Source organism: Microtus oregoni, unplaced genomic scaffold, assembly GCF_018167655.1.
Source record: "Microtus oregoni isolate MIOR12 unplaced genomic scaffold, Mior012 000047F_ref0000412, whole genome shotgun sequence".
NCBI lineage: Eukaryota > Metazoa > Chordata > Mammalia > Rodentia > Cricetidae > Microtus > Microtus oregoni.
In genome coordinates this window covers 16366048-16379571 of record NW_024543221.1, presented here as the reverse complement: position 1 = coordinate 16379571, position 13524 = coordinate 16366048, and the positions used below count along the sequence as shown (strand labels likewise).

General features: G+C 49.0%; 1 protein-coding gene across 1 annotated transcript in view; it reads left to right on the top strand.

The window, feature by feature from the left end:
- Hhat (hedgehog acyltransferase) overlaps nt 1–13524 on the top strand; it is a 245673-nt gene that overhangs the window by 194626 nt on the left and 37523 nt on the right. Inside the window, exon 11 of the mRNA XM_041635455.1 lies at nt 7046–7190. Coding sequence (XP_041491389.1) covers nt 7046–7190 — 145 coding nt within the window. The remainder of the gene's footprint in view (nt 1–7045; nt 7191–13524) is intronic.

Here is a 13524-nt window from a genome sequence, read left to right as displayed (position 1 = left end):
CTTCTTCCTTTCCAGATATGGGCATGAGGCCTATCAGTTAATTTATATACATTTTAAATAGAAATGAAAATTTTGTATATTTACCATGTAAATTACATTTTCAGCTTCTAACATGTTGTGGAGTGGTTAAGTTGGTTCATAGGAGCGTAATCTTTTTTTAAAGTGATTTTTCCTATAGTGAGAATGCCCAAAAATCTGCTTTCTAATACAGTTTTCAATAATACAATATGTTGGAGCTGGAAAGATGGCTCAGTGATTAAGAGCACTGGTTGCTATTGCAGAGGACCCGGGTTCAGTTCCCAGCACCCACATAACAGCTCAAAACTGTCCATAACTCCAGTTCCAGGGGAGCCAATGGCCTTTTCTGGTCTCCACGGGCACCAGGCGTGCACATGGTACATATACATACATATTGGCAAAACACTCATATACATAAATAAAAATAAATAAATCTTCAAAAAAATAACAATATACATTATTTAATGATTTTATTTAAATTATTTAATAATTTTATTTAATTCAATAACATGCATTACTAAATTCCCTATTTGCTATACAGTAGAGCTTCTGAATTCATTCTTGCCATCTGACTGAAATCTTGTGTCCTGGGTCCGACCTCAGGACCTGTTCCTTTTTATTAAGGCAGTCAGTGTTCTTTCCTCTGTCACCTTCTAGGAAGATTTGCTGAATCTCTGGGGTAACTGAGTCCCCTTTTCAGATTCCAGTGTGAGTATCAGCCTTACAGTTCTGCTTCTGGAATCAGTGCTTGGCGACTTTCTTGGTTTGGAGCTGAAATGCCCCGCAAAGACTTGGTTCCCATGGCAGCACTGTTCCTGGAGGTGTGGCCTCGTGGATGGGACTGGATCACCAAGGCTTTGACCTCCTTCAGAGTTTAACTCATCGATTCTGGTTCATAGTGTGTGGCTCATAGGCTGTGATGGAAATGGCCTTAGAGACAGGACCCACTGGGAGTCAGTCCTTGGGGGCTGTGTCGTATCTCCTGCCTCACCCCCCTCTGTTTCCTGGCTACCATAGAGTAAGCAGCCTACCCAGGCACACGCTCTCATTCCGCTCTGCCTTGCTCTGGCCCAAAGCAATGGCTAAGCAATGAGTGAATATAAACCACATTGTGGTTTAAGTTGTTCATCTCAGGTACGTTGTCACGATGAGGGAGAGCTGACCGACAGAGTGTGCCAACCCTTGTTAGAAAAACTGTGTGCAAAGCATCTGGTGAACAGACTATTTTGAAAATCTGCTTTGTAGCTGACCCTAAAGAGAAAAAGGTCTCGGGGGTTGCAGCCTAGAGAGGTGCATCCCGCTATGCAGACATAAAGTGCAGGGCAGCAGGAAGGCTCAGAGTTGGAGAACTGTGCATGAAGGCCCGTGTTGACTAGTCAGAGTCTTTACTGGGACCTGTGACTGGGTCTCTGCTCTTCTGCTTCTCCGATTGTAAGACAGGATGAGTTTTCTCTACTCTGCAGTGTGGTCATTCCTTACACAAGCAAACTCTTGGCTTCACAAGCTGAAGTTAGGTCCAGCATAAAGGTGGGTGCTGGGTCCTGTTGGTAGGAGACACACCTGAAGATGGCTGTTTGATTTGTCAGGATTATGTTCATCAGATACAGCTGCGAACTGAGTCAGAGAGGCGCTGACTTGTTCTGGATGGCACAGTTAATGGTGGAAAGCCAGACCTGAGGAGCGCTAACGCTGAGCTGAGGCTAGAAACAGGAGCAAGGAGAACACGGGCTGCATAGAGAGCACCACTGCATGAGGGGTGTGTGTGTGTGTGTGTGAGTATGCGTGTGTGTGTATGAGTGTGTGTGTGTGAGAGAGCCTGTGTGAGTGTGTGAGAGCATGAGAGTGTGTGTAAGTGTGAGTGTGCGTGTGAGTGTGTCTGAGTATGTGTGTGAGTGAGAGAGAGTGTATGTGAGAGTGTAAGTGGATGAGTGTGAGTGTGTATATGTGTGTGAGTATGTGTGTATGTGTATATGTGAGTGTGTGTGTGAGTGTGTGTGTGAGTGTGTGTGTGTGTGTGTGTGTGTGTGTGTGTGAGAGAGAGAGAGAGAGAGAGAGAGAGAGAGAGAGAGAGAGAGAGAGAGTTCTGTGTTGGGGAACAGAAGCAGTGTCCCAGCTGTAGGTGTTTCTCTTCTGGGAGCATGTTCAGATCTCAGCAGCAAACTAGGAAATAAAGCTGAGGGTAACGGGTACTTTTAAATTTTAATTTAAAAACCTTAATTAGCATACAAAATGTGACTAGGTACCTTTTGAAGTTCAGAACATTTGAAAGATAAAGGCATTACTTTCTGAATATGTTCATATATTCATTTGGCATGGGCACAGGGGGCAGAACATTAAGGACTCATGTGAGCTTTGGGTCGAGAGTAATGAAAACTCTGCTCAGCCCCCTTCTTGGGAGCCTGCATGAGCAGGAGAAGGGGAGAAAGTCTGGAACACAGATTCCTAACGCGAATTCAATACAGCATTTGGAGATGGAGACAGGACTTTGGAATCTGTTTTCCTGGCCTCGAGTGTTTTACCTGGCCACTCTTCTTTGGTGGCTTCCTCATAGCTCGTGGGTGCCCACCTGTCCCCACTGATGTCCAGTGTTCCCTGCCCTGCTGCTTCTGCCCTTCACACCCTCTAGTTAGCATCGTCATTAGAAAATGAAAATCTGTGATTTTGTGGGGAACCGTGTCCAGCTGCTCAAACCCACCCCGTTTCCATTTTTAGCTTCTTCCCTACTTAAAAATAAACAGCATCGGGTCGCTCTTGCCAAGCCTCTGTCGCAGGCTCCAGCAGCCATTCCTTGAGCCATCTGCTCCCCCAGATGCTTAGCTGCCCCCTCCCCATCTCAGCTCTTCTATGGACAGTCAAGGGGCGGAGCTCAGCAGCCTTCAGCTCTGCAGCTCCGCCTGCCCACGCCCCCTTAAGTTCTCTGCCTAGCTCTAACTCACATGCAGCAGCCTCAACCCCAGGCACCAGCTTGCTGGTCCAGACAGTCTTGGTATTTCCAGGGACAGAATGTTGGCTTGAAAAGGCAGGGGCATTTCTATGGCTATGTGAGTCAACATCTCACAGCAGGAAGTGCAAACTAGTTTGTCAGAATTTCAGCTGAGCGCTGAGAATGACTTGGTTTGCTACCTTGGAAGTCGGTGTGTTAGAGAACTCTTGATAGCTGCTGTTACGTGGCCACCTCCATCAATCCCTTTGGTCTGAAAGAATGTTCTCAGATGACTGAGCAGAGGCCTGCCTCGCGCCTGAGCTGCCTGGTGTTCTGAGACACTTGTGTAATGAAGACAAGTCCCAAACCTTCGCTGAACCGGGAGGGTGGGTGATACTGACATGGAAAACTGCAGCAGCCTACTTTTCCACTGTATCTGAGATTCCTGCACGGGGGCACAGTGGTTCTTGCTAACTTGTTCTGTCTCCCCTCCTTTTCCATACGACTAAGATCCAATAGCTGTTGGACCCGGTGGCCTTGTTCATCCTCAACTGGAGGTACGAGGGCTTCACTCTCTCTCAGGGGTGGTGGGGTAGTCATTCACAGAACTCAGCAACTTTCCAAACGTCTTGCCGACAGCACCATTTGCTTCCAGCAGATTGGAATGCCATAGCCCTTCCTGTCTCCTGGGAATTGGCCATAATCACACCAGAACTCTCTTTTCATCCTGATAGATTTATGGTAATGAAATTCAGATTCTGTCTGATTGTCACAGTGTTGTTATCTGATGAAGTTGACAACTGGACTCTCATTGTCATAATTGAAACTCCTTGTTGTAGTCAGGTAGTCCCCTGTCTCATTTACATTTCCTCAGTATGAGTTCTCTTCTTGAGGGTGTTTTAAGCACACGAGATGGGAGGGTGGACCATTGAGCTAAGGATGTAGCTCTTTTGCATCAGTAGCTTGCATCCTAGATACAAGCTACCCCACAAGTGACTGCTATAGGATGTCAGAGAGTTCAAAGGAAATGTGTTTAAATAAGGACTTAGGATATTCTACTGACTGGACCAAGGGAATATACCCTGTTTTTTCCCCTTGGGACATCTAAGAATGGCATTAATTAAAACAAAAGAAAAACTCATAAACCAGTGGCTGAGACCCAGGTTTCAGAGTAGAAAGACCCCTATTGTCAACCTAAATCCATCTATGTCCATGTCTGCACTTTTAATTCCACAGGTTGAGTTACTTACATCAACTGTGGTCTGAAAGTACTACATGGAGAATTCAAGAAATAACCAATGTGTAATTTGAGATTGTTCAAAGCTCTAAGTAGCCTGGAGAACTCTTGAGCCCGCACCTACTCCTGTTCCCCCTGAAATGTGGCCCTTCTCTCTCTCCAGTGTAGTCACACTGTATAAACTATGCACCCGCCTGTGACTCTGCACCCCTATCGGTTATCAGAACGATTGCTTGGTGTCTGTGTTCAAGCAGCCCTTGTGTAATAGGCAGACTCAGCATCCTGTGTTCAAATAGTCCTCAGGGGCGAGCCAGGCCTGACTCTTCACCCTCCCTTGTCCCTCCTCTGTCCTTCCCCCCACTCACTAACCATCATATCCCCCGTTCCACATGGGCCCTCAGCTCACTGTAGCCCAGCCTTCCTGTTGAGGGTTGACTGAGCAACCCCATGGAAGCCTCATCAGTCAACACCTCCCTGTTGGTTTTTAAAATGATCTTAGTCACTTCTCATAAAAGAAGAGCCTCCTTGAGCTTCCGCAGGCTCTGCACGCTGCTGTCTGCGGGTTACCTTGACAAAGGAGGGCAGGATCTTTCCACTCCCTCTTAGGATGTCAGGTGCAGGGAGGAGAGCAGACTGGGTTTTCCTCACTGGGTCCTGGGGAGTCAAATTTGTCGCAGTGGCCTGTGTACCTACAGGGAATTATTTGGACACATCCACACCAATCCAGAAGGCTCATGGTTTCCTGATTTATTAGTCTGAGTTTTTCATCCGCATGCCCTCACCAACACCTCCCCAGTTGTTGCTAGCTGAGTCAGTCCTGCTCTCGGAACGTCTTCTTCCTGCTTTAAAATGCAGAAACCACAGTGGACGGGCCTGCTCGGAAGTGAGCGGCTGGGTAATGACTTCTTCTGGAACATCCTTCTCTGCCTGGCCTGCTCTCAGCCTCTGGGGACCTTGAGAGCTACTAGGTGTCATCACATCCGGGACCTCTGGGCTGGAGAGACTTCCAGGTCACCTCCAGAGAGCCAGCTCCGCAGCACACCCAAGTGGCTTATTCATACAGAGGCCACACTGGTGTGCAGTGGCCATAAAACCCTGTGTAAGGTAGTGTGGGAAGAGAGAATGTTGTCAGGGAGACAGCCCTCCACAGTGAGATCTGTGCTTCCGGAATGGCCCTGGCCTCAGAGTAGAGAGAAGGACCAGGCTGGAAATTGATTTCTCTAGATTGAGAGGACCCTGGCCAAGTTACAATCACAGCAGACCACCACAGCCAGACCCTGCTGAGACTTGTCTCTGCCTGTGTGACTCACCCAGGCTCAGCCACAGAGCCTCTGAGATCACAGCTCAGCTACTGCAGGTTTTCAGAGAGCAGTTAGGACATATCTACTGACCTTCCATCGCCTCTCCTTCACGTGGTATCATTTGCCAGACTCCCTAGGGTGTATGTGACCACCGTGGTACTGCAGCTGGCTCTGGGCAGAACTCACAGATGTGTTTATGGGGCTCTCGCAGCTCAAGCCATGGTGGGGTGGCCTTACGGGAGGGCCAACCACAGTATAAGGGGTATAGTACAAAGGCTTGATTTGTTTGTAAAATCCCTGTTAAAGGGCCATGAAACGAAGACCCAGGAAGGATAATCTAACATCTATGTTCACTGGAAGGGTCCCTCCACTCACAGTCCTCCAGGCACTGTGGTCAGCCACCTTCTCAGTTGCTACCGTGTGCTGTTGAGAAACCTTATTAGCTCCTCGCCATGATGACAACATGCCTGAGAAGGAAGGGCTTATTTTAGGCGTCTGGTTTGAGGGCACTGTCCTTCATGCGGTGAAAGTCCTGGTGGTAGGAACACGAGGCAGCTGGTCACGTGGCATTCACGTTCAGGAAGCAGAGGGGCTCAGCTCAGTCTGGGACTCATGTTTAGGGCTCTTCTTACTCATCTGACCCAGTCTAGAAACTCCTCCTACACAGCTGTGTCCAGAGCTGGGTTTCTGTAGTGATTCTAAATTCCATCAAGTTGACGATGGCAGTGTGTCTCCTATAAACCCACGGTGTTACCCCTCAGAGCATGTCAGGTTTCAAGGGAGCTGGCCAGCTTCCTAGAGTCAAGTCCACCAATCTAGAAGGTCACTGTGATCTTGACCTTTGGTCACTTTGGTCTTGACACGGAGCTGTATTGTAGGTAACAATTTAAAGTAAATCTATGGATTTACAGGCAGAAAACACACAAAGATGTTTCACCTGGCAGGTAAGGGGGCTGCTACATCCTAACCAGCTTTAGAACTTAGGTTGTCAAGGCCAGAGGAAGCCTGGTGTGGAAGAAGTAACATTGCTGGAGCGTGTCACTTCTTAGGGCAGAATGACTGTGTTGTAGGCTAGGGGTTCCGAGAACTGTCTCGACAATGGCTTGGCTCCGAGTGCAGGAGGAAGAGCCTGGACCTGGCAACAGGAGATTACGGTGTTGGTTTTATGCCAGCTTGACAGGAGCAAGAGTCATTTTGGGAGAGGGAGATTGGCCTGTGGGGCATTTTCTCAATTGGTGGTTGGTATGAGAGGGCCTAGCTCACTGTGGGTGGTGCCACCCCTGGGCTGGTGGCCCTAGGTGCTGTATCAAAACACCATGGTTAGCAAGCCATGAAGAATAAGCCAGTCAGTAGCACTCCTCCGTGGCTTTCCTTCCTCCGGGTTCCAGCCTTGAGGCCTGGCCCTGACTTCCCTGCATGATGGACAGAGAGCTGAGAAGCAAGACCAACCCTTTCTCCCCAGGTTGTTTTCAGTCACAGCAATAGAAATACCAAGACAGAAGCAAACCTCAGCCTCAGTTCTCCCACCCTCTCACATGAAGCATTCTTTCTGCACTTCCCTCGTAGACCCGGTACCTCTCCCCGCAAGCTCGCCGCCGGCTGCACGCTCTGCTTGCCTCTTGCTCGACCTCCATGCTGATCTTGTTCAACCTGGTATTTCTCGGGGGGATTCAAGTTGGCAAAACCTACTGGGACAGGATCTTCCTGCAAGGTAAGCGCAGCTCTGCTTGATGTCACATTGTCGTCTCCTTTGCATTTGGGTGCTGTTGTTGACCCTTTGCATTTGGGTGCTGTTGTTGACTTGGGAGCCTTGGGAGAGGCATGCATATGACCTGTGACCGGCAAGGTGTCAGCTGGGAATGGCTTCTGTTCCATGGTGACTGCGGCATTACCTGTTTGCAGCACCTTGAATCGGCTGCCCGTGATGCTTGACATCCAGCTCTCCTGCACCCTCCATGTTCTTCCTCTTACGTTTCCAATGTTGTGACTCCTTCCGGCACTTCCGCACTGTTTCTAGATGCCAAGCTTCAGTGAGCCATGAAGACAAATGTAGTCTAACATTTTTGCATTGATGCTCTGAATTTCTGTTAGCAACGTTCCTGGGTGTCCCCTGTGCTGTCCTGGAGCTGTGAGCCTGGGTCTGGTGTCCACCTCTGGACCTGGACTTTTGTCTCTGTGTGCTTCTGTGTGTAGGCACATGTGTGCCATGGCCTATGTGCACAAGAGGTCAGAGCACAACTTTGTGCAGTAGTTTCTCTCTTTCTGCCTTTTCATGGTCCCAGGAATCAAACTCGGGTCTCCAAACTTGCCCAGCAAGCTCCTTCACCCACTGACCCATCTCGTTGGCCCCAACTGTGAGTTAATCTTTTATTTCCTGTCCACTGAGTGGGCTATCTCAGCGTCCACCGCAGGTAGAATGCCAGGTGTGGCAGCTGTGAAAACTTGACAGTAGTGGTCATTACCACTGGTCATCACTGGGACTTCTGAAAGGTGAGAACAGACTCTCCACTGAGCCTAGCCCTGGAGCTGCTTACCGCGATTCCAAAGAAAGGATTCCCTGTTCCTCTTGCGCCACCCCTGCTTGGGTCTGGGGAGTCCTGCTGAGCAGCGTCAGTGAAACCGGACATGGCTGGCCATCATCTCTGCACCAGGGTCCCCAAGGAGCCAGAGATATTTTTTGCTGCAGCTCTCTTTACATGCCGGATACAACTTCCAGATGCCTGATATTAGTCACGCATGTAGACAGACTGTGTGACTCAGTGGGCTCACTCGGTCCCATTTGACTTTAATCTTGTCCTTGGAAAAGCCCGCCTTTCATATACTTTCTGAGCGTTCAGCTCATGTCCGATGCAGAACCTGGCACATCGGTGAGAACATGGAGACTCGGGGTGAGGGTGGGGATGCTGGCCTTGGGATCCTTGTCACCGAATGAGAAGGCTCTGACTTCCTCTTCGGTAAATCAAATACATCAGGTGTCTGCTGTTTATAAAACTCTGAGGACACAAGGATGAGAAAGGAAGCCCATTGCTGGGTGTGGTGACTCCATCCAAAATCCTAGCACGTAGGAGGTTGAGAAAGAATGTTTCAGAGGGTGAGGCTCACCTGATCCACCTAGGAAGACTCTGTATCCAGTGAAGAGGTGGAAGAACAAAAACACAGCCGATAAATAGGGACGCCAAATACAATAGTTTCCACATGACGCTTGACTGGGGTGGCTGCTGTGCGGAATGGGGCAGAGAGCAGTAGAGCGAGGTTTCCAATGCTGTTCTCTGCCCTCTGAATACATACGGAACATTCGCTCGCTCACTTAAACACCCACGTGTGTGCCCACCCGGTAGCCCTACACTAAGCAGTAATTCTAGGAATGAGAATGTTTGATGTTTTAGCATCAGGGAAGAGAGAGACCGTGAGGCCTGTACACCAGATACTAAATACCTTAGTGTCATGTGCCACGTCTGTTCATGTCCCATTGGCCAGAATCGCTCGTGTTATACTCCCGAGTGCCGAGCTGGTTTGGCATGTATGGGTTGTCTGTGTCACACAGTTGGTCACCTAGCTGGAGATGTCCCAGAGGCTGTGCAAACCTGGGTTTGCGGAACAGGGAGGACTAGTGATTAATGTGTGGAAGTCAGGTGTGCGGAGCTGGTCGTCAAGGCCGTGGGAGTGGACTCAGAGGGCCAAGGGCTGCCTGGAGTAAGAAGTCGGGGAAGACCTGGGGCATGTTGGCGCCGAAGAGGGCAGAGCAGCATTTATAACATGCTCTTGAGGCTCCTGGGTGGCAGGAGGCTCACCGCATCGCTTGCCTGGCACCCTGCAGCTCTGCCAGTACGTGGGGCCAGCACTTTGTGTCCTGTGGTCTGTGATAGCACATAGTGTTTCTGCCCTCCTTGGACTCGGGGACTCTGATTCTTCACACAAGACCCTGTGACGTCATTTCTCTTTGGGGCTCTGAAGTCAGGGGCTTTCCAGACAGGCCTGCCTGTTTCCTGTGCTGCTGGAGCCAAGGAATGTCTGCTGGGGTCATGTCAGTTGTTCCTTGGTTTGCCGTGTCCTTGTCGAGGGTTTGTCGTGTCCTTGTTGAGGGTTTTTGGCCTGAATTCCTCAGTTTAGATCTCCCGTGGAGGGAAGTGATCGAGATGGTGCCAAATCTCCCATTCTGGTGAGCCGCCTGGCTGTCTTACAATTTAGATGGACCTGATAGCAATGGTTGTGATAAATATTCATGTCTAGGTACAAGAAATAATTAATGAGTTGGTAGTATGCATCCTCAGGCCCCACTGGGAGTGTTACTAGAACGGAATTCTAAAACGGAAAAAGAAAATCTGAATTCTGAAATCACCTGGGCCCCAGAAGGGTCCTGTTGTCCTGTACGCGTAGGTGCCCATGGGTGTGTCAGCATTCTGGCAGCCCGACCGTGTCTGACCTCTGCCTTTGGGTATATGATCAGTTCCTGTTGCTCTAAGGCTCATCTCTGCACATGGAGGTGGTGATGAAGACGTCTCCAGAGAACAGAGCATCTTCAAGCTTAGCATCTAACTTCAGGGTTTAATAGAAGTCCCTAGCCTCTATGTTGTGATGGCTTAGGTATTGCTGCAGAGACAGAACCTCTGAGTCATCTTCAGAGATCCTAACTCAAGGAGTCAAGCCGCACAGGGAGGGGACAGACAGGTGCCTGGGGGACAGGGGCTATTGCAGGTTTGCAAGCGTCATTGTCTTAGTTACTTTTCTGTTGGTAAAATGGCAGACCACTTAAGGAAGAAAGGGCCTACCCCACTCACAGGTATAGTCCATTATGGTCGGAAGTCAGAGAGGCGGAACTTGAGACAGCTGGCCGCATTGCAGTCAAGAAGCGGAGAGAGATGAGTGCTTGTATTCAGATTGCGACCTCCCGTTTATGAAGTCCAGGACCCCAGCCCATGGGGAGAGTGCTGCCCTCCTTTAGGATGGGTCTTCCCAAATTAGCGTAATTACCATAGTCTTTCCCAGGCATGCCAGAGGCTAACCTATTCTAGAGAGTCCTTCACAAGTATATTTGAAGGCTTGCCTCCCAGCTGCCCCCAGATCCTATCCAGCTGATACTAAACAGTAACCATGGCTGTTGTGTGACTTTCCCTGGGAAGACAGGAGCAAATGTCTGTTCGCCTCAGATACGACTTGATAACCGACCGAGGAAATAATGCCACCCAGGTCTCGCTTAGTGAGCCCGAGTTCAATGCTGCTCCTTATGGCGTGAGGTTACTCAGAGCAGCGTGGGAGACGCAAAGGTAGCTGCATCACTGGAAAGCCCACCCCAGCACACGGATGACTCAAAAGGCTGCAACCCTGGAGTGCTGTACTTGCAGGCAGCTACACAGAAGTGTCTCCTCCCACCATCAACCAACTGTCACTGCTTCTGTCATCTTGGGGAGGGGCTTCATGGCTCCTAACCTTCTGAGCTTCTGAGTTTTGTAGGTTTCTGACTCTGGAGTCCTAGGTCCCTCCCTCTAGGAGGGAGAGTTGCGTTTCCAAGTTAGCTACATATGTCTCTCAGGAAATCAGATATCAGTGCACACAGAGACAAGCTTGCTAATTCTGCAGGGATGTGGAAACTGCCGGTGCACAGTCACCAAACCTAAGGGAGACAGGTACGCCCAGATGCATGCTTGCTAGTTCTTTCCAAGTATCTCATGGGGTAGCATGGAAGACTGACCCCAAAGTCAGGATCTCTCTGTCTCCAGTGCAGTAAACTCAGCTACAGCTGGCTCTGCTTTAAGCTGTCAAGTTCATCATGGTGATTCCATAGCAGCCTCATTCCTGGACTCTGGGTGAGAGAGGGGGCTGCAGGATTGGGTCCTTTTTTCCCTTGTGTGCACCTCCCCCACCCTGATGAAGAATGGAAAACAGACATGCCCAGTTTAAAACAAAAAAAGAAAACTGGGGCTCTGGGGTGTGTCATTCATGTAACATTTTTTTTTTCGAGATAGGGTTTCTCTGTAGCTTTGGTGCCTGTCCCAGAACTAGCTCTTGTAGACCAGGCTGGCCTCGAACTCCCAGAGATCTGCCTGCCTCTGCCGCCTGAGTGCTGGGATTAAAGATGTGCACCACCACTGCCCGGCTGTAACATTTTTTATAACAGCAAGGCTCACTTCTTTCACTGAGATAGTTCAGCAGAGAGAAAGGAATCTGTCTTCACTCTTAAAAAACAAACCTACAAATGTTTGCCATTTAAACATGCTTCACGCTCCTTGAAGTTTTGAAGTTTTATGGGACTAAGAGGGATGTGGCTGGGGTCTGGGTCTCCTGCGTGCTCTAGGATGAACTACACTGAGTCGTGCTCCACAGAGACAAGGGCAAAGTGCTGTGCATGTCACCTTTGTCCCCAAAAGCTTAGTCATGGCAACGCCTCAACCTTCCACGTTGATGTGTGAACTGATTTCCTTGGCAGGCATTGTTGAGTTCTGTCCTGTAAGGAGATCAATGAGACAGAACTCTATGGCTTGTGACTTTTTCTAAGGAGGTGTGCACAAACATCTGTCCATACCAGATAGGCTACTCACACACCAAAGAAAGGACTCCATCCAACCTTCCTGGGTGAGCTTATGAGTTTTGGGGTTACTGACATGAGTACGGGTGACTGGGACAGCTGCAGTGCTAGTCACATAATCCACACATGAATGCACCTGCACACAGATCCCACCAACATTAGCCTCACTCCTAGACACGCACATACAGGTATGCATGCACATATGTGTGCACTTCCCACATACTTACACACATATATACATATATGCACCCCAGTACACACATACCTGCATGCAGACCACCCCAACATTTTCCTGCCTGACTCCTTTGCACAACTGCATGTGTGTGCCATGTACACACATATGTACACACTTGTATTCACAGGTACACACACACAAAGTTTGTCTTTCTTCTTCCTTATCACTTCATCCTCCCATGTATCTTGGCAAAGTGTGCCTCAACACTTAACTCTATGAGAAGCCCCTTGCCCCAGAGAACCTGGTTCCTTTCCCTCTGGATTCCAGTGAGTGTGATGATTTCATGCAGGTCAGAACCCACCCCAGCACTCCCCAAATCTGCTTGCTATTTCTAGCTAAGAGAGGAGAAAATGTATTATCCCCCAATTACTAGCTTGTCCAGAGAGTTTATTCTTCTCCTGATGCAAATGCTTCTTGACAGGAATTTTATTTAAAGGCAAACTGGAGTTTGGCACTGGAGACCCCAGAGGTCTGTGGTGAAGGCAAACTCACCCTGCACATTTTCTCACACTCCTGGAATGAAATTTCACAGGGCTTGAAGGAAGACAGAGGACAGATGGCAGCGTCTCCTGGGTTGTGCTTGTGAGACGTCAGTCTCTAACTTCACCGGACCTCACCTTCAGATGGATTTTTTGTGCTTATCCCTCCTTCTTCCCTACCTCCTCAGATGTCTTAGACTGTAGAGGGTTGATGAGCCGGTGCCTTCTGCCCAGGGATGTTGATTCATAGACTTTGAGTGTTTATCTATGATGAGACATGGGTTCATGGTGACCATTCTTGGCATCTGCCCTGGTTTCATTTCTGTTTTTGTGATAAGACACTCTTAACACAAGCAACTTGTGGGAGGAAATGATTTATTTCAGCTTAAAGTTCCAGATTACAGTCCACCATTGAGGGGAAGCTAAGGCAGGAACTCAAGCAGGTGGTCACAGCACACCTACCATCAAGAATAGAAACAAATGGATGCGTGCTTGCTTGATCTCAACTAGCCTTCTGTCTGATATAGTCCAGGAACCCCTGAGTGTGTCTTCCCACCTCAGTTAATAATTGAGACAACCCCACAAGCATACCTCCACAGCCTGCTCCAGACAGTTCCTCAGCAGGCACACTCAGTGTTGGTGGAAGCTGCTCCCTTGTTTCCTGTAACATGAGGGGCTGTTTGTCGGAGGTTTCTGTCCCTCCCGATACCCCACAGCTGGCAAGCCCCAAAGAGAATCACACAGAGATCTCTATAAGTTATAAAACTGATTGGCCCATTTTCTCAGGCTTCTTATTAGTTCTTGTAAC